Here is a 21,863-nt window from a genome sequence, read left to right on the forward strand (position 1 = left end):
ACCAACAGTTCAGGCCAGCCGCGGCATCGCGGGCCAGCTAGGATGTTGGGAAGACCCACAAACAGTACCTTTGGAATTGCAGGGCATCGTGGTCCTCGCAGTGAGCTCTGGAGCGTGGCATTGTTAGCGTTGCGGTGTTGGTTCCGGAGTCAGTGCAGTAGTCGTTGGGCCCTTGAAGTCACACACCTTGCAGATCGAGCTCCGGGCTGATGAAGTCAGGAGCACTGGCGTGGATGGCGTTGGGACTGCGGTGCGAAGCGGGACGATGCAACGTGCGGTGCCCACAGATTATGGTGCAGGAAGCGGCTCTGTGATGGTATTCAGCGGCGTTGATGAGACCAGGGCTGCGGTCTGAAGTGGGGCGGTCCAACATACGGTGTCACCAGGTCATGGTGACGGCAGCAGCATCATCATTGCTGAAACGCAGTCGGCAGTAGGCCCAAGCCAGCAGTGCAGGATGGGACGGTGCTTTGCAACCCTCACGAGAGATGTCCACAGGCCATGGTGCACGCAGGATGCCTGGTGACGACGCTGGAGTCGATGGTGCTGGCGTTGGTGGAACGGGGCTGCGGTGCAGGATGGGACAGTGCTTCGTGTACCTCATGAGCAGTGTCCACAGGCCACAGTGCAGGCAGCGGCGCCGGTGTCAGCAGGAGCGGCGGCGTCGGGGATTCCCAGGCTGTGTTGTGAGCAGGCAATTTCACTCTTTTTGGGCAGAAGCAGCAACTGCAGGCCAGTCTAGCAAAGCAACACAGCAAAGGGACAATACTCCTCCTCCAGCTCTTCAGCTCTTCTCCTTGGCAGAGGTTCCTCTTGAGTCCAGAAAGATTAAAAAAATCTGGGGCTTTGGGTCCTCTTCTTATACCCCTTTCTGCCTTTGAAGTTGGCAAACTTCAAAGCAAAGTCTCAAGTGTTTGCATGATCCTTCCTTGTCCAGGTCAGGCCCCAGACACACACCAGTGGGTTGGAGACTGCATTGTGTGAGGGCAGGCACATCCCTTTCAGGTGTAAGTGACCACTCCTCCCTCCACTCTAGCTCAGATGGCTCATCAAGATATGCAGGCTACACCCCAGCTCCCTTTGTGTCACTGTCTAGAGGAGAGGTGTGAACAGTCCAATTGTCAAACTCAACCAAACGGGGAATTCACACACAGGCAGATTCACAGAATGGTTTAAGCAAGAAAATGCCTACTTTCTTAAAGTGCGTTTTCAAAGTCACAATCTAAAAAACAACTTCCCTAAAAGATGTATTTTTAAATTGTGAGTTCAGAGACCCCAAACTACATATTTCTATCGGACTTCAAAGGGAATCTGTGCTTTAAAGTTATTTGAAGGCAGCCCCCATGTTAACCTATGAGGGAGATAGGCCTTGCAACAGGGAAACCCGATTTTGGCAGTAATTCACTGTTAAGACATGTAAAACACACCAGTACATGTCCTACCTTTAAATACACTGCACCCTGCCCATGGGGCTACCTAGGACCTACCTTAGGGGTGCTTTACATGTACCAAAAGGGAAGGTTTAGCCCTGGCAAGTAGGTACACTTGCCAGGTCAAATTGGCAGTTTAAAACTGCACACACAGACACTGCAGTGGCAGGTCTGAGCCATGTTTACAGGGCTACTTATGTGGGTGGCACAATCAGTGCTGCAGGACCACTAGTAGCATTTGATTTACAGGCCCTTAGCACCTCTGGTGCACTTTACTAGGGACTTACCAGTAAATCAAATATGCCAATTATGGATAAACCAATCAACAGTATAATTTACTTAGGGAGCACCTGCACTTTAGCACTGATCAGCAGTGGTAGAGTGCGAAGAGACAATAAACCAGCAAAAACAAAGTCCAGTAAACCATAAAAACAGGTCAGCAAGCAAAAGACAGGAGAGATACGTCAAAAAGCTGCCAGGTCTAACTAGTCTATAGCTCCCATGATTTTGCCTTGCATGCTATGAAACATTCTTGGTGTGAGATAGTTTGACTTTTGTGCCAAAAAGTTTTGTGTTTATTTTATGTTGAAAAAAAGTTGTTTACTGAATAAAGGAATCTTAACGGTTAGGAGATGTTCCGTCTGTGTCTATTGAGTAATTTGATGTGTTGTCCACTGGTTGACTTGTGATGTTTAAGGGTTAAACAAATAGTATCATAGCACTGCAAAGTAAGTTGCAGGGTTCTGAAGTATGGCATGTAGTTGTCACTGTCGCATACCGTTAACTCAGTTGGCAATTGTCTGCAGTCCTAAAGACTCCCAGAGCTAGATGTTCGCTATGAGCGGGTGCATTCAACTGGCCGAACATGTGGTGTTTGAAGAGATACCAGGGCTGGGCAGGAGTGTGCTGGGAGCTTTAGGCTCAAACCCCAATATTGTGACAGGTTTACTGAGGTTCAGCATTGTGTGCCATTGAATCAATTCGTTCTGCGACCTGATCACAAATGAGGTGGCATTACGTGGTTATGGTGTATTTACCACACCATTACCCCAGAGTAAGGTATGTACTGAGTCCAGTACATACCTTCTATTCTGAGTATTTCCAAGAAAAATGTGGAACTGCATTCAAAACAGATGTTTTGCACCATCTTTCTCATGTATTGGTATATACCAAATATTTTTCCTCCCCTTAAATTCCAACAGATTTTACCTGCCAAAATGTCCCTGCAGAAAACTGAAAAGTGAGAAGTGCGTGTCACCCACTTTATAATAAACTTTTCAATCTCTGTGCAAATAGGGTTTTGCATTGGGATCACAGTTAGGGCCTCTAGGTAGAATTGTAACCACAATGTTTTCTTTAACATGTTTACAGTTACTGGCAAATCCTGCTGCCTAAATGTCATGTTTATTAACGTATCATGTTAAAGGAGTACCGGTTTCCAGTGGCCTCGCTTTGGTACAGAGCCCCATGTTTGTAATATGGGCTTTTGAATATAAAGCCAAAATTGGATTTATAGGGTAATGTGGTATGCTTACTATTAGTGGTGTGATACAAATAGCATATTTGAGAATCTGGGGAAGGGGTGGTCTTCAGCTGTTGAAGGTCACTAGAAATGGTTTTTCCTTAGCAGATTGTTTTTTAACCACCCTGTACCTCATTGTTTACAGTGGGCATTTGGAGTTACAATGTGGGAGATTATAACCAGAGGGATGACTCCATACCCTGGTGTGCAAAACCATGAAATGTATGACTACCTCCTTCAGGGTCATCGGCTGAAGCAGCCTAACGAATGTCTGGATGAGCTGTGAGTATTTTCTGTTGCTTCCCTTGTGATTTCTTGTGTCATGGGTCACTCCGCAAGGAAGACATGGCGTAACAATGACTTATCTATTTCCTTTCAGAAATAAAATGCTTATGTAAATGATTCCATTGACAGTCTGATTTTACAAAAGGGATTTGTAACTGAACAGGGAGCTTTTAAATGACAGCTGGCTTTTTTATTTGAAAATTTAGAGGTGGCCACAAAAGAGTTCAGGTACTAGAGTTCATAAATGGTAAGTCTTGTGATAAATTATTCGCTACAAACAAGTGTGCCATCATAACAGGTAACAGACTTTTTGTATACAAGATACTGGCTATAAGATTATAAGACCATAGACTTTGGACATTCAACTTCATTGTAAGGGACCTTGTCATAGCCGCATTAATCCAGAAAGTAAACCCCGTTTGAACCCATTTGTTTTGGACCTTCTGCTGGCCCTTTAGTTGATATTTGTTTGGAACATATGCAGGGAAAGATAGTTCCTCTAAAGACAAATCACTTATTGAAAATACTTTATATCCTATGGCACAATGTTGCTCCGCTCTTCCCATATCCAACATGCATAATACTGGAGGGCCCTAATTAGAAACCTGCTAGCGTTTACCATCCCTCAGCCTAATTATGTGACATGTGTAGGAAGCTGGCTCTGTATACTATCTCAAAGTGAGAGTCAGTGTGCACAGAATCCAGGGGTTCCCCAAGAGGCGTGGCAGAAGCAATAATAGATAATACTAATGCCCTATTTGTGGTAGTGTGGTCGAGCAGTTAGGCTTATCAGAGGGTAGTGTTAAGCATTTGTTGTACACACATAGGTAATAAATGAGAACACACAGTCAATGACTTAACTCCAGGCCAATAGGTTTTCATATAGAAAAATGTATTTTCTTAATTTATTTTAGAACCACAAGATTACAATTGCAGGTAAGTACATTAAATGTAAGGTACTTTGCATAGGTATAGATAGGACTTCAAATCAAAACAGTAATGTACACAGTTTGGCATAATATGGCAATAAGCTATTTTAAAACTGGACACAGTTCAAAATTCAACAGTTCCTGGGGGAGGTAAGTACAGTTAGGTTAACACGGTAGTAAAACACTTACAAGTTCAGTCTCTGGGGCAGAGGCAGCCCACCATTGGGGATTCAAGTCAACCCCAAACACCCAGCACCAGCAACTCAGGGCCGGTCAGGTGCAGAGGTCAAAGAGGGGCCCAAATAACATAGGAGCCTATGGAGACAGGGGGTGCTCCAGTTCCACTCTGCTGGCAGGTAAGTACCTGCGTCCTCGGGGAGCAGACCAAGTGGGTTTTGTAGAGCACTGGGGGGGTCCCAAGTAATCACACAAAGTACACCCTTAGCGGCACAGGGGCGGCCAGGTGCAGTGGGCAAACAAGGCATCAGGTTTGTAATAGAAATCAATGGAGGGACCCAGGGGTCACTCACACGTTGCAAGCAGGGAACAGAGGGGCTTCTTGGGCCAGCAACCAACTGGGGAAGGGCGAGGGCCGCCTGCTGGTCACTGGTGGTTGGTTCTTCACAGGCCTGGGTGCTGCGGGTGCAGTGCTTCTTCCAGGCTTCGGGTTTCTTCTTTCCGGGCAGTCGCGGTCAGGGGGATCCTCGGGATTCCCTCTGCAGGCGTCGTCATGGGGGTGCAGAGAGGTTGCCCAGGGTGAATATGTCATCAGAGTCACCTGGGGATCCTCTCTGGGTTGTTGTTTTCTCTGGACACGGGCCAGGGGCGTTGGGTGCAGAGTGGTGGGGTCTAACGCTTCTAGAGTGAGGTGGGAGACCCTTTAAAGGTGGTTTCTTGTTGTTTGGTTGGACAGGTCCACTGTCCACTAGAGTTTCTTGGTCCTTGGTAGTTGCAGGGCAGTCCTCTGAGTGGGCAGAGGTCGCTGGGCCCGCAGGATGCGTTGCTGGTGCAGGTTCTTTGAAGTTGGAGACTGGCCGGTAGGGCTGGGACCAAAGCAGTTGTTGTCTTCCTTCTTCTCCGCGGGGTTTTTCAGCTAAGCAGTCCTTCTTCTTTGTAGGTCATCAGGAATCTGATTTCCTGGGTTCAGAGTCGCCCCTAAATACTAAATTTAGGGGTGTGTTAGGGCTGGAGGGCAGTAGCCAATGACTACTGTCCCTGAGGGTGGCTACACCCTCTTTGCGCCTCCTCCCTTTGGGGAGGGAGGCACATCCCTATTCCTATTGGGCTAAATCCTCCAAACAAGATGGAGGATTTTCTAAGGAGGGGGTCAAATCAGCTCTGATCACCTTAGGGGTAGACCTGGCTGAGGGGGTGACTTTTCCTTGTTTTTCTCATTATCTCCCCGGACCTGCCACCAAAAGTGGGGACTGTGTCCGGGGGGCGGGCATCTCCACTATCTGGAGTGCCCTGGGGCATTGTAACACCAGGCTTGAGCCCTTGAGGCTTACTGTCAGGTGTTACAGTTCCTGCAGGGGGCGATGTGAAGCACCTCCGCCCAGGACAGGCTTTGTTCCTGGCCACAGAGTGCACAAAGGCACTTACCCCATGTGGCCAGAAACTGGTCTGGAAGTGGCAGGCTGGCAGAGACCGGTCAGCCCTAGCACTAGCAGTTGGCCTGGCATGCTGGGGGCATCTCTAAGATACTCTCTTTGTGCATTTCTCAATAAATTGCACATTGGCATCAGTGTGGATTTATTGTGCTGTGAAGTTTGATACCAAAGGGCTGCTAACGCAGCAGGCCCGTTAGCAGGCCTTACAGCCCTAACGCAGGGTGCACTATACCACAGGTGAGGGCATAGCTGCATGAGCATTATGCCCCTACAGTGTCTAAGCCAATTCTTAGACATTGTAAGTGCAGGGTAGCCATATAGAGTACATGGTCTGGGAGTTTGTCAAACACAAACTCCATGGTTACCTACGCCACAGGCCATGGGTTGTGGGCATGGCACTCTGAGTGGAGTGCCATGTCGACTTAGTCTTTTTCTCCCCACCAGCACACACAAGCTGTGAGGCAGTGTGCATGTGCTGAGTGAGGGGTCCCCAGGGTGGCATAATACATGCTGCAGCCGTTAGAGACCTTCCCTGGGTAAAGGGCCCTTGGTACCAGGGGTACCATTTACAAGGGACTCAACTGTGTGCCAGGGCTGTGCCAATTGTGGAGACAAAGGTACAGTTTTAGGGAAATAACACTGGTTCTGGGGCCTGGTTAGCAGGCCCCAACAAAAGGCAAAAAGTTAGGGGTAACCATGCCAACAGTGGCATTTTCCTACAACATGGTTCATCAACTCTCTTCCCCATCAAGAAATCCAATACTGCATCAATGCGAAAAGATGTTATTCTTGGCAAATCCCTCATAGGGATTTAATTGTCTTTTGCAGAGCAAAAACCTCACAGAACAACACCTTATGACCTTGAACAAAAAAGTGTGGGATTTAAAGTCAAGTGAAAAATGTTCCGTAGATCTACACTTGGAAAACAACCCAGAAAGATTATTTTCATAGAGGACACAACAATCCAAATTATGAGTCACATAGCTATATAAGTCACTTTATTTTAATGTATTGTTTTATTTGAGCAAATCCTAGAAAACATATACTATACTACAATCTTTCAAATTCATAAATTCATAATTACAGAAGACTCCATATGTAGATATACTATTAGGTTGTCCAGGTAAGCATCACTGAATACAGTATTTGAGGTTTGATTTATGCAGCCTATTTTAGCACATCTTATATGAAGATAGGCTGATATATAGTCTATTATATTCTTGAGTCCATAATTACAAAAGAATACATATTTTGACCTTTGCACCATAAGTTAAGGCCTATGAGAACATGCAACTTTATAAGACAGGTATGAAAAAGATAGGTGCAGGAGGCTAGATCTGTCAGTTTTCTGGATAACTACTGTCTGTGCAAATACATTTCATTATATCTAAATTTCTTTTTGATATCCTAAAAATCTGACATAGCCATCTCTGCTATATTTTATCCTCTTGGAAGATGCAAGAGCTTCATGGAGAGGACCAGCACCATATATTTCGGTTCTCCTTTGTAAATTCAAGGTCATGCTGTGAGTAAATGTTACAAATTTTACGTTCATAGTGCTTGGATTTAGCCACACATTTTGCTTATTCCTGCGCTAATATGCCTGTTTGGATGGAGAGTCCTTGAGTTTTCCTTTTTCCCAATGAACTGCACACAAATATTTTTTACCTAGGTTACGATTTCTGTCTTGTTTATACAAGTTAAAGCACATAATGGACATGCCTGGAACACCCTCCAGAATGGAGGTCATGGTGACAACATGAGTAACCTTGGAAACATTTTGCCAGGGGTACTCCCTGGGGTTTCATTGTGGGTGCATCCCACCAGTCCCTTTCTCTCTTTTTTTAGGTTGAAACCATGCCATCTTCAACTACCAAAACTGAGCTTTGATTATTATTTTTGAAGGTTTACGAACAGGAGAAGGCTAGATTCTAAAGTGAGCTACCACCCTGCTCACAGTGGTGGCTTGGCCCTATGCTCTGTCCTGTCACCAATATCCACTGTCCATTCTGAATCCACATTGGCTAACGATAAACATACTTGTTGAGTTCACTGTTGTAAAGTCCCTTAGAGATCAGCGTTTTTATCTCTGACCACTGACAGAAGCTATAACTTATTTACATCTATGTGTTCCGAACAAAGCATTTAACTTCTAAATGAGAGGCAAAAGATGGGAATTTTCATGCAAACCAAATACAATTGTTGCCATTTTCAGTGTTCTCTTTCACAACAAACAAAATTATGTGTTAGCACCATTTCATCAATTACAACTTTAGTAATAGTGATAAGTTAGCTGAAACATCATTTGAAAATTTGACTTGGTTGTTGTGGTTTCTAAAGGGGGATTCCTGTTTGGTATTGAACTTCTCTTAAATCACAGTCCTTTTTTAACAATGCCAAATATGGAGCTGTCACACATTGCAGAAGTTCAAGCCTCTGACATTTAAAACCATATACAAAGCCCTTGAAACAGCATTTCTGAAGGGGCTGCTTTATGAGTTACAAAGTTGTGTTAGTAACTTAAAATAGCCTTGGAAAGATACCTGTGCTGTTTTCCCCACAAATGTGGGAAGGCAAAAGTAACATCAGTCAGACTTCTTGATAAAGGTTTGAAATTGGGTGTACCTTATTCCCAACTTTTGGAAGTTGAGTCTAGAATGAATTTGTATGCCGTAAAACACATCTCATGTTTTAGGGGGTATTTCCAAGCAGTCAAAATATAATTTTAAACCATGATTATTCTTTCTGTTGTAGCCCATGCTCTCTTTCCATTTGGAAAATCACTGAAATGAAGTAATGCACTTTTCACCATAAAGCTTTTCTTCAGAACAGACAGCAGCTTATCGATGAGGTGACCCTAATTAAGGATCAAGCGTACCATCATAGTAAATATTTTTTAACCAATTTATTTAGGCTTAGAACCCAGGACAGTCCGAATTAGCATTTGTATGAACACAATAAGGCAATGATTGAGCATTGGTTAACTAATATTGGTGGATTAAGCCTATCTAGATAATCAACCTACAGCCCCCAACCAATTCTCTCTTAATCTCGTAATGTAGTACCGTCATTTTCATCAACACTCTCTGACATTGACAGTTCCCCGATTGGGGAAATTCAAAGAATCCCTGGCATTGCATAAACCAACAGTTCTCCTTCCCTTTTAACATGTCTTAAAAGGTAACCATACTCTATGGCAGGTAGTCTTTCCATTGTATATATCTGGTATACTTTAGTCCACCAAAGTGAGATTCCTCATGGGAGAGGCCTCTTTCAGGGCTCTGCAATGGTGATTCTTGTTGCTACTAAAAAATGAGTCAGTAATTTATCCCTGTGCATGGTAAATGGGTATTCGTTATCCTACCCTGAGTCACCCAACAACAAGGCTAGTGGACAAAGTGGCAGGTTCACAGTGCATTTCTTCTGAATCTCCTGAAGAACTTCTGCCCACAATCACCTCATGAATAGACAGGACTACAACATAGTGCCCCTCCCACCACAACTCTTCAACACACATCAGAAGTTCCAAACATGGAAACATCAGACATACTGATGTGAAATACGGCATGGTAAGTATTTTGTAGCCATTGGTTTTGTGCTGGAGGCATATAGAACTCTTTGATACACTTGACCAGATGTGCATCCAGGTGCAATCAATAGTTGTATCTAAATCTTTTTTCGATTTTGTTCAGAAGTATGTTTATGTGTGTGTGATATGGTGGTCAGTGTAGCATATAGGTGAGTAATTCCCCTCTTAGGGGAGCCCAGCACTATCAGGTTTGTCACAGAGGTCTTGTCCTTGCCACCCCGTGCCTTAATATCTCTAGAACCCTGCCAGAGCAAAGGCTAAGCAAGTCTGAATTCATCAGAAGTCATTAGGTTGAAGAGTTGCCTACATATTGGTCTGTCAAGAACCCCACCCTCCTGGTAAAGGTCCCCAAATAAGGGTGGACACTTTGTTGGAAAATGGGTTATTGGTAGGGCAGGTAGGTACCTACACCTAGCAACAAGCCACTAACCTCCACATAGGTACAGTTAGGTCTCAGTAAATTAATCCCAGCTCAACCCTTGGTAGCTTGGCAACGAGCGTCAAGGCTTAACTTAGGAGACAAAGTGTAAAGCATTCAAATATCACAAAACAGTAATTAAATAAAACACAGGAAACAGTTTAAAAATCCAAAACCAATTTATAAAAATAGTTTATATTTTTATCTTTAAAATGACACAAAAACGATTAAAATCGGTTCAGGGGAACCGGAGATATGAATTTTTAAAGAATTATTACTTTTCTAGCGCTTAGAAACAAAAAGCGCCAATCGGGTCATCTGGTTGCACCTTGACCGGGGCAAAGTCAAACTTTCAGGCCGACCGCGATGGAGCCCTGCTCGGCTACAGGTCGCGGGAGGCCTCGGTTAAAAAGTTACCTACTGACTTAGTCTTTATTTTGAAGTTTTTCTTCACCGGGACGAACCTGCCAGTTGAATCCGACCTCCTGGAGCCCTTGTCCGGATACGCGATGTGGGTTTCCTCGGTGGAGACTTTTACCTTCGGACTTAGTCGTTTTTTCGAGATGAAAATCCTTCGACCGGGGTAAACCTGGATCTTGATCCGACGTCCATGAAGCCCTTCTCGGATACGATGGCTGGGAGGTCCCGGTCAACTTTTTACCTTCGGACTTAGTCTCTTTTTTGGATATTTTTCTTTACCGGGACGAACCACGAAGTCAGGCCGGGTCGCGGTTGAGGCAAGCCAGCTAGAATTTCCGCGGCGGGTCAGTCCCTCTCTGGAGCTTTTTTCCAAAAATTCTCAAATCTTTTCCAAACTTCTGGGGCTTCACCCAGATGTTCTTTTAAGGTTCTTTTGGGGTCCACAGCTCACCCCAAGGGTCCAGAAGTTCTGTGATGGTCCTTGGGGGGTGCGGGCTTCAACTCCCAGAATGCACCTGGCGCAAACTCCTTTTTGGCCACTGGATAGTGGTCAGCTGGTCGCTTTCTTCAGGAGTTGGTGCAGGGGACTCTGGTTTAGCAATTTTTCACCTGTAGCAAACAGGGAGTCCCTCCTTGAACCAGTTGAAGCCAGGCAAAGTCCTTCTTGTGGTGAAGCCCAAGTGTGCAGCTGGTGCAGTCCTTCTGAGTGCAGGTTCCAGGTGCAGGCCAGGGGTCCAGCAGGGCAGTCCTTCTTCTTCCTTAGTTCCTTTCTTGTTGAATTCTGGAGGAGATCTGAGGTGTGGGTGCAGGTCTGCCAGTTTTATCCTTGCTCCTGGGTGAAAAGCAGGGGGGCCCTGGTTCTCCAATCAGGGACAGGGTCGTCCCCCTGTGATGACCACTTCCTGGGAAGTGTGGCAAAAATCCATCCCAGAAGGCAACAGTCTCTAAAAATCCAACATGGATGAATCTGATTTTTGGAGGTTACATCTGGCTGAGCCCACCCACTGGTGTGGCTAAAAATCATAAACACACCCCTCTCCTGCCCTCTCCTAATCTAATCAAGGGGGCACCTAGCTGTCTGGGGTTGCAGGTTTGGGGGGTGTTGCTGGGTGCTGCAAATGTCCTTCTCTACCTTTGAAGACCAGTTTGGCAGCCCTCCCCCTTCCTGCCTCACCATCTGCTGAGGGGAGATTCTCTCCCCCAAGCACATTCCTTTGTGTGAAGTCTGGCCACTTCACACCTCATCAAGGCAGCCTGGCAGAAGCTGCTGCAGGCTGGCCAATCAGAGCACAGCAGCAAAAACAATGCAGAGCTGAAATTGGCAACTTTTTAGGTAAAGTCTAAACTTTTTACCTGGACAAGTTATATTAAATCCAACAACTGGAAGTTGTGGGATTTATTACAACAATCAATTTGATACCAAATTCTTGGTATGTAACATTTAAGGAGACTTTAAAATTTAAAATAAAGTCTGCCCATTCTAGCCTATGAAGGCCATTTACTTCAATGAGGGAAAAACGAATTTGGCTATTTTTACCTCACCAGGGCTTATAAATCTATTTTTATAAAGTCCCTGCTTATAGTTACATGGCACCCAGCCCTAGGGGCACATAGGGCACACCTTAGGGGTGACTTATATGTAAAAATAAGGTAGTTTAAGACTTTGGAAGTACCTTTAATTCCAAAGTCGAATTTGCATATAACTTTAATTTAAAAGCAGCCAGCAAGGCAGGCTTGCTTTTAAAATGACACTGGGCACCTCAGCAATGCACCTAGGTGTGCACCACCTATGCTGTGGTCCCTAAACCTACATGCCCTACCATATACTAGGGACTTATAGGTAGGTTAACTTAGCCAAATATAATTAGCCTAATTTGCATATCCATTTTACACAGAGCACAGGCCCTGGGACTGGTTAGCAGTACCCAGGGCACCATCAAAGTCAGGAAAACACCAGCAAAAAGAGGAAAATGGGGGCAAAAAGTTATGGGGCCTCTGCAATCAGCCCTGTTTTCTCACACAACCCCCCCCCCCCCCCCCCAGCCCACACGCCCAGGAGACTCAGCCCAACTCTGGGAGAGTCTTCCTGGCTTGTTAGGCGAGGAAGACAGTGAAGAAAACTGGCTGTCCCTTTGCAGGGCCTACTCTGCCTTATATCCTCCTGTCAGGGTCACTCCCTATGGGTAGTGAAGCCATCCCAACAGTAACAGGACCCAACTCAAACTGAAACTTCCCTCTAGGGGGGTCTTCCTCCTTTCTCTCTGCCAACTTGGGTAGTGAGGTGCCCACCTCCCCTACTCCAAACTTTGCTAGGGCAACACCTAGCTTACCCAAAGAGGTCACCCAACACTTGAGCAACCCCACCATGACCAATAGGGTCAGGGGGCCTACTTTGCTATTGGCTTTGGGGTCTGCCTCCCAGGCCAAGTACAGTGCTGCCAGGAAGGCTAGCACCCAGCAGAGGCTACTGACAGCTGTCAGTACCCAGAACCACACCCTAAGCTCTCCACTGACAGGTGGCTGAGCTGCTTTAGGGGCAACTTTGGGGTCCTGGCACCCCTCTTGCTGTCTAGAGTGGGGGGCTACCACCTCCTGTGGTAGACACCCTCCTTCCACTCTCCCTTCTGTCAGTGCAGGGGCAACACCCTGCATCTGGACAGCTGCCTGACTACTCAGGACTTCCTTAGGGTCAGGGGAGGCCTCACCAGTGCCAACTCTGGGCTTCCCCCCTACTGGGGCAGAAGGCCTTTGGCTCCCTGGAACTCTCTTTAAGAGTGGCCTACCCTTCCTTTTCTTCTTTCCTTTTCTTGGGGACCCCTGTCTCCTAACTGTAGGGACTGACTCCCCAGGACTTTGGCTTGGGGGGGCGCCCTGGGCGACCACCCCATCTGTGAACAGACTCACCTCTGGGAGGTCATTGCCCAGGATACAATCTAGGGGAAGGTCAGCACTGACTACCACCCTAATCCAGTCAAGGATACCCTCCCTCTCTAGGGGCACTATGGCTACAGGTTTGGAGGTGACCTCCCCTGTGGCTATCCTGACTTTCTTTGTCTTTTCTGGGACATACATGTCTGGGGTCACTAACCGGTCACTCACTATAGTGTGACTGGCACAGGTGTCTCTCAGGCCAGTGGTAGGGATCCCATTCACTTGAATGTGATGGAACTGCCTACTCCCACCCTCAGGGATCACCAGCTTACCATCTGGTCCTGTCTCCCAGCACAATGCTAGGAGGACTTCATCATCTGAGGAATCCTCCTCTATGGCTACACTGGCAGCCCAGTGCTAACCACCTTCTTTGGACAGGCTGCATCTCCTCTGAAGTGACCTGTCTGCTGACAGTCAAAGCAAGCCCTACTGTCCAAGAGCTTTTTTAACCCTGGGTCTAACTGTCTCTGCTGGTCAGAGTGGGAGTGTGATTTACTCTCCTCCTTCTTAGGGTTCTGGGGTACAGAGGGAGTCTCTGTGGTGGGCTTACCACCTCCCTCCTTAGGTTTTTGGGGACCTGTCCCCCCCTTCTTGGAGTCTCCCCCCTGAGACTTGACAACCACCCTGGTTCTCAACCACTCATCAGCTGCCTCCCCTAGCTCTCTAGGGTTGGTCTGCTTAGAGTCCACTAGATGCTGGCGTAACCTTTCTTGGATACAATTGGTCAAGATGTGCTCTCTCATGATCAGATTGTATAACCCCTCATAAGTATCTACTTTGTTACCAATAATCCAGCCCTCTAGTGCCTTTAGTGAAATGTCCACAAAGTCAACCCAAGACTGGGTACTGACCTTCTGGGTGTCCCTGAACTTCATTCTATATTGCTCTGGGGTCAGACCAAACTTCTTGGCTAAGCACCTCTTCATACTAGGGTATGAATCTGCCTCCTCCCCCCTTAAGGTCAGAAGCCTATCCCTCCCTGAGTTGGGGACCAACTCCCACAAAAGGGAACCCCAGTATTGAGGCCTAACCCTTCTCATTTGGAGTGCCCTCTCAAAGGCCCCCAGCCACTTATCTATGTCATCCCCCTCTACATAAGCAGGAACTACCCCCTTGGGTAATCTGGGGCAAACTCCCCCACCCATGGACACCTCAGCTTCTTTATCGCTGCTTCCATCTCTTTTCTCTTTGTATGCCCACTTTTTCTTTTCTAGGGCCAGCTTCTCTGCTTCCAAAGCTATGTATGCTAGCTGGGCCTCCAGCTCTCTTTCTCTGATGGATGGGTTCTCTCCTCCTGAAGGGACCCCCTTCCTACCACTAGCTTTGGGCCTGCCCCTAGTGACTGTATCTACTGAGGACTGTTCTTCCTCGTCCTCACTTAGGGTCAGATGCCTTCCCTCCCCTGAGTGGTTAGAGCTTGCATCCTCCCTTCTTTCTCCCTCCTCTGGAGCTTCTTCTGACTCTACCTCTTGGGCCTCAGCCCATGCTGTCAGGGATGTGATCAGGATTTGCTTCCTGAGATCAGTGGTTGCAGGCAACCCTCTTTCAATACACAACCCCCTAAGCTGGACTACTGTCAGTGTGGGTAGGCTAGCCAGATCAAGCTCCATGGTTCCCTAGTTTTGTGTCAACAAAAACTTTTAGCAAAAATTGGAAACAAGAATTTAGAAAAATTACAAAAATTCAATAATTGAAATTAATCCAAATTAAAAATTAAAAACAATTTTTGCACTAGGACAATTTAAAGGATTTTTAATTTGTTTTACCTAAAACTGTAACGTGATATTGAACACAAGTACAGGATCCCGTCGCTGCTTCCAATTATGTTGGAAAATGGGTTATTGGTAGGGCAGGTAGGTACCTACACCTAGCAACAAGCCACTAACCTCCACATAGGTACAGTTAGGTCTCAGTAAATTAATCCCAGCTCAACCCTTGGTAGCTTGGCAACGAGCGTCAAGGCTTAACTTAGGAGACAAAGGGGGTCATTCTAATTCTGGCGGGCGGCGGAGGCCGCCCGCCAGAATTCCGCCCCCATAATACCGCTCCGCGGTCAGAAGACCGCGGAGGGTATTATGAGTTTTTCCCTGGGCTGGCGGGCGGTCTCCAAGAGACCGCCCGCCAGCCCAGGGAAAAACTCCCTTCCCACGAGGATGCCGGCTCGTAATCGAGCCGGCGGAGTGGGAAGGTGCGACGGGTGCAGTAGCACCCGTCGCGTATTTCAGTGTCTGCAAGGCAGACACTGAAATACCTTGCGGGGCCCTTTTACGGGGGCCCCTGCCGTGCCCATGCCATTGGCATGGGCACGGCAGGGGCCCCCAGGGGCCCCGCGACCCCCCCCCTACCGCCATCCTGTTCATGGCGGCTTTCCCGCCATGAACAGGATGGCGGTAGGGGGGGTCAGAATCCCCCATGGCGGCGCAGCAAGCTGCGCCGCCATGGGGGATTCTGAGGGCAGCGGTAAACCGGCGGGAGACCGCCGGTTTACCCTTTCTGACCGCGGCCAAAGCGCCGCGGTCAGAATGTCCTGCGGGGCACCGCCGGTCTGTCGGCGGTGCTCCCGCCGACCCTCGCCCCGGCGGTCGAAGACCGCCGGGGTTAGAATCAGGGCCAAAGTGTAAAGCATTCAAATATCACAAAACAGTAATTAAATAAAACACAGGAAACAGTTTAAAAATCCAAAACCAATTTATAAAAATAGTTCATATTTTTATCTTTAAAATGACACAAAAACGATTAAAATCGGTTCAGGGGAACCGGAGATATGAATTTTTAAAGAATTATTACTTTTCTAGCGCTTAGAAACAAAAAGCGCCAATCGGGTCATCTGGTTGCACCTCGACCGGGGCAAAGTCAAACTTTCAGGCCGACCGCGATGGAGCCCTGCTCGGCTACAGGTCGCGGGAGGCCTCGGTTAAAAAGTTACCTTCTGACTTAGTCTTTATTTTGAAGTTTTTCTTCACCGGGACGAACCTGCCAGTTGAATCCGACCTCCTGGAGCCCTTGTCCGGATACGCGATGTGGGTTTCCTCGGTGGAGACTTTTACCTTCGGACTTAGTCGTTTTTTCGAGATGAAAATCCTTCGACCGGGGTAAACCTGGATCTTGATCCGACGTCCATGGAGCCCTTCTCGGATACGATGGCTGGGAGGTCCCGGTCAACTTTTTACCTTCGGACTTAGGGGGTCAGTCTGACCACGGCGGTCTAAGACCGCCGGGGCCAGGGTCGGCGGGAGCACCGCCGACAGGCCGGCGGTGCCCCGCAGGGCATTCTGACCGCGGCGGTAAAGCCGCGGTCGGACCGGCAACACTGGCGGTCTCCCGCCAGTGTACCGCCGCCCTTTGGAATCCTCCAAGGCGGAGCAGCTAGCTGCGCCGCCGAGGGGATTCCGACCCCACCTACCGCCATCCAGTTCCCGGCGGTCCGCCCGCCGGGAACCGGATGGCGGTAGGGGGGGTCGCGGGGCCCCCGTAAGAGGGCCCCTACAAGTATTTCACTGTCTGCCTGGCAGACAGTGAAATACGCGACGGGTGCAACAGCACCCGTCGCACCTTCCCACTCCGCCGGCTCAATTACGAGCCGGCATCCTCGTGGGAAGGGAGTTTTTCCCTGGGCTGGCGGGCGGTCTTTTGGCGACCGCCCGCCAGCCCAGGGAAAAACTTAGAATACCCTCCGCAGTCTACTGACCGCGGTGCGGTATTTCGGAGGGGGGAACTCTGGCGGGCGGCCTCCGCCGCCCGCCAGAGTTAGAATGACCCCCTTAGTCTCTTTTTTGGATGTTTTTCTTTACCGGGACGAACCACGAAGTCAGGCCGGGTCGCGGTTGAGGCAAGCCGGCTAGAATTTCCACGGCGGGTCGGTCCCTCTCTGGAGCTTTTTTCCAAAAATTCTCAAATCTTTTCCAAACTTCTGGGGCTTCACCCAGATGTTCTTTTAAGGTTCTTTTGGGGTCCACAGCTCACCCCAAGGGTCCAGAAGTTCTGTGATGGTCCTTGGGGGGTGCGGACTTCAACTCCCAGAATGCACCTGGCGCAAACTCCTTTTTGGCCACTGGACAGTGGTCAGCTGGTCGCTTTCTTCAGGAGTTGGTGCAGGGGACTCTGGTTTAGCAATTTTTCACCTGTAGCAAACAGGGAGTCCCTCCTTGAACCAGTTGAAGCCAGGCAAAGTCCTTCTTGTGGTGAAGCCCAAGTGTGCAGCTGGTGCAGTCCTTCTGAGTGCAGGTTCCAGGTGCAGGCCAGGGGTCCAGCAGGGCAGTCCTTCTTCTTCCTTAGTTCCTTTCTTGTTGAATTCTGGAGGGGATCTGAGGTGTGGGTGCAGGTCTGCCAGTTTTATCCTTGCTCCTGGGTGAAAAGCAGGGGGGCCCTGGTTCTCCAATCAGGGACAGGGTCGTCCCCCTGTGATGACCACTTCCTGGGAAGTGTGGCAAAAATCCATCCCAGAAGGCAACAGTCTCTAAAAATCCAACATGGATGAATCTGATTTTTGGAGGTTACATCTGGCTGAGCCCACCCACTGGTGCGGCTAAAAATCATAAACACACCCCTCTCCTAATCTAATCAAGGGGGCACCTAGCTGTCTGGGGTTGCAGGATGTGGGGGTGTTGCTGGGTGCTGCAAATGTCCTTCTCTACCTTTGAAGACCAGTTTGGCAGCCCTCCCCCTTCCTGCCTCACCATCTGCTGAGGGGAGATTCTCTCCCCCAAGCACATTCCTTTGTGTGAAGTCTGGCCACTTCACACCTCATCAAGGCAGCCTGGCAGAAGCTGCTGCAGGCTGGCCAATCAGAGCACAGCAGCAAAAACAATGCAGAGCTGAAATTGGCAACTTTTTAGGTAAAGTCTAAACTTTTTACCTGGACAAGTTATATTAAATCCAACAACTGGAAGTTGTGGGATTTATTACAACAATCAATTTGATACCAAATTCTTGGTATGTAACATTTAAGGAGACTTTAAAATTTAAAATAAAGTCTGCCCATTCTAGCCTATGAAGGCCATTTACTTCAATGAGGGAAAAACGAATTTGGCTGTTTTTACCTCACCAGGGCTTATAAATCTATTTTTATAAAGTCCCTGCTTATAGTTACATGGCACCCAGCCCTAGGGGCACATAGGGCACACCTTAGGGGTGACTTATATGTAAAAATAAGGTAGTTTAAGACTTTGGAAGTACCTTTAATTCCAAAGTCGAATTTGCATATAACTTTAATTTAAAAGCAGCCAGCAAGGCAGGCTTGCTTTTAAAATGACACTGGGCACCTCAGCAATGCACCTAGGTGTGCACCACCTATGCTGTGGTCCCTAAACCTACATGCCCTACCATATACTAGGGACTTATAGGTAGGTTAACTTAGCCAATTATAATTAGCCTAATTTGCATATCCATTTTACACAGAGCACAGGCCCTGGGACTGGTTAGCAGTACCCAGGGCACCATCAAAGTCAGGAAAACACCAGCAAAAAGAGGAAAATGGGGGCAAAAAGTTATGGGGCCTCTGCAATCAGCCCTGTTTTCTCACACACTTATTAACCAGGAATTAAAGTGTTCATCATCCAAGCTTGGCATGAAACCTGGATTGTTGACACTTGGGGTCAAGAGGAAGGAAACGTGATGATCCCATAGGTTTTCTTTAGGTTAACCCTGTATTTTAGCATGACACTCATAGAATAGAGAGGTGGCATATTTCTAAAATGATCATTAGGCGTAATCCACGCCATATGATTTGAGGAAATAGGGGTACAGTCATGTTTGAGCATTTCCTGTGACTTGGTTACTGGGAGATGGTACTGATCCAAAGTCGGTCATAGCTGTGATTAATCTATAGAGTGCACAATAGTCAGAAGTCCTAGACTCCCTTTAGCTGTCTTTTGTGTAATATAGCGTTAGGTATTCTTGGTATTCCATTGCACACACACTCTAGCACTGTTTATTCTGAATGAAGTCTAAAATCTCTGCAGGGAACCTATGGGAATGCAGTTTGTGCTAGATATAGTAATCTAGGCAAGACATTCATATTTATACTCCCTATTCGTAGATGGCTATCCAGGTATTTTACTGAAGTCGCAGTCCATGAGAAACCTGATGTAGTCAGAAGATGTTTCAGCTTTTTGGAGGGTCTGTTACCCCTATTCCAATTGCCTTTGTATTGTTAATGCCAAACCCTGAAATTACTTAAAACCATTGTAGCTCCTTCAAGAAATTTGGCAGTGGGGTTTCCAGGCATTTTAAGAAGTATAACGCATCATCTGCAAACACAGCTAACTTATACTAGCCTTCACTGATCTCAACCCCTGTCTAGGTTGCTTTTGACATGACAGATCAATGGCTCCATTTTTCAAGCAAATACGAGGGGTGCCAACGGTGTACCCCCTTACACAGTGGGATCCCCAATGACTTTACTTCATTAACCTTAATCTTTGTGGTAGGTGTTATATAGTTGGCTCAGATAAATGTGGACATACATGGATCTAGGCCTGGCTTTGAACGGACTAGTCAGTGATACTGCCAATCTGTCCTATCAAACGCCTTCTATATGTCAATCGAGAGAAGGACAGTTTCAGTTTTGCTGTGTTCTATTACATCGATAATATCTGTAAGTCGTGTATTATTGCATGCCTGTCTATGGCGTATAAACCTGATTGACAAATTGATATTAAAAGAGCTCAAAAAGGGTGGAGTCGTTATGCTAGTACAGAGGTATACATTTTAACATAAAAACTGAACAGGGCACTCGAGCTGTAGGAGTACAGGCCGATGTGTTTTTGTCTGGTTTTAGTAGTAGTGTGGTCACTGATATCAACGCAGTGGGGAAGATCATTTGAGAAGTTAAGACATTCTATACTTAAACCTGATCAATGTATGGAGAGAATTGCATGTATTATATGTAGAATAACTGTGTTACATGTGTCTTAGGTCCAGACATATTGTTCTGTTATTGTTTATTAGCTTCCAACCTTAGAGCAGAAGGTGAGGTGCAAAACTTAAAGCCGCTCTACAGGACTACGACACACCATCGTTGCATAACATCTTTCTGCTGCAGCCTCCTCTACTGAAAGCTGATCATCCCAGTTCTCTCTGCTGCTTCCACTGCCCACCTAACCAGTTTCACCTCCAATTGGGTCTCTGAGGAAAAGGATGGCACACAGCTTTGCTCATTGCAGCGGTCCAGTGCACTGATTTCTTCAGTAGGACTAAGAAGAGCACTGTCTCATTGCTTTGCACTCTCTTAAACTGAGAGTAGCATCATGTAGGGTACTCTGCTGATTGGAGTTATTAGCGATGAGGAATGGGTGCGAGAAGACTATGAGAAAGGATACCAATGATATACCTTCGGAAAAAGTGCTACTTCAAACAGGAACAATTCCCTTGCTCCGGGTTTGTCAGAGACCACTAAGTTCTGGTTGTCTCTTACATACTGAGAAACACAAGGTGAAAAGCACCTTGCTGATGGTGGGGTTAAACATCCACAGTTTAGCTTTTTGTATGTGCTACCCCATCCATCCTTTTCTGCTCCTACAACTAATCAGGCCTATCAGCAGTACAGAACTTGAGAAAGGTGTCATACTGGAGGAAACGTGACTTTCCTTAACACTTATTTAGCAGCTTAATTTCTGTGACAGATTAGCATTTCTGGGTACTTGTGACATTTTCATATTCACACAACATAAAAAAATCCTGTAGTATGTTGATCGTTGCTCTCCAAGACCCCTCAAGTTGGTCCCATGTCCATGTTGTAAATGTAGGCTTTGTTTAAAATCGCATTCACTGTAGTGGTCCAGACTAACCACTGTGTGTCTTATACAAGATACATACATGTATAACATAGTAACTCTGAAAAAACATACACAAAGCACCTAGTATCTCTTTCCAACCTCTTCTAGACATCAGGTGGTTCTGCCCCCAACTCCTCGTCAGAAAGTATATGTCAGGTTGTATTCATTGGTTTTTGAGTGCAAACCTAAAGTAGAGGAGCTCAGTGCAAGATGGGGGGAGGGGGGGCGGATAATCAGAATACAACAGGTTATGTGTACGATACTGGAAAGAAATAAACAACTTAAAGGTCAGCTGGTTGTACAGATATGCTCCCAGGCCTTCCACCTCATTCCCTACTTCCTCCCCGCTCTCCCGGTAAGATTTATAGCTGATTTTAGTGGTGCTTTCCCCATCTCATTATCCATTTTTATTTATTTATTTTGAGTTTGACCTGTAGGAATAGCAGGAAAATAGGTTAATCTTGCAGGGACATGCTGCGATAGAGCACATGAAAGCAAAAGTACATTTTGTCCGAAAAGGCATGATTGATATGTACCAATGAAAACACAGTATGTACAATTTGTAGAATGAAGGCGTTGACTAATGTATACAAAGTCCATCAACATCTCATGGAGTGGTGCACCTCATATTTCCATATTAGGTTAAGAGAAAAGGATTGTCATATCACTGTATTTGATTGTGGGGTGATATTTTCAGTAAGCATTTGAAGAGGAACAGTGGTGTCTCCAGCTTTCTCTGTGCTCCCAAGCAGTTTAATATTTTAGGGGCATTCATCCTGAACCAACAAATAATTTTCCAGGCTGTCATGCCCCAACGAGCCTGCCTCAACTAAAAAAAAAGGCAAGGCAAATAATGGTAAAGGGGTGTCTAAATGTGAGAGCACAGGAAATCAGTGGATGTGTACTTAGCACCACAGAGTATCACTGGTCAGGCTTTGTCACCACTGCGATGTC

General features: G+C 46.8%; 1 protein-coding gene across 2 annotated transcripts in view; it reads left to right on the top strand.

Annotated features, from left to right (window-relative positions):
- Positions 1–21,863, top strand: part of MERTK (MER proto-oncogene, tyrosine kinase) — a 413,075-nt gene that overhangs the window by 386,330 nt on the left and 4,882 nt on the right. For both annotated transcript variants that reach the window (XM_069235075.1, XM_069235076.1), the window contains exon 18: positions 3,098–3,234. In XM_069235075.1, the coding sequence (XP_069091176.1) occupies positions 3,098–3,234 (137 nt within the window). The remainder of the gene's footprint in view (positions 1–3,097; positions 3,235–21,863) is intronic.

The sequence above is a fragment of the Pleurodeles waltl genome, chromosome 5, assembly GCF_031143425.1.
Source record: "Pleurodeles waltl isolate 20211129_DDA chromosome 5, aPleWal1.hap1.20221129, whole genome shotgun sequence".
Taxonomy (NCBI): domain Eukaryota; kingdom Metazoa; phylum Chordata; class Amphibia; order Caudata; family Salamandridae; genus Pleurodeles; species Pleurodeles waltl.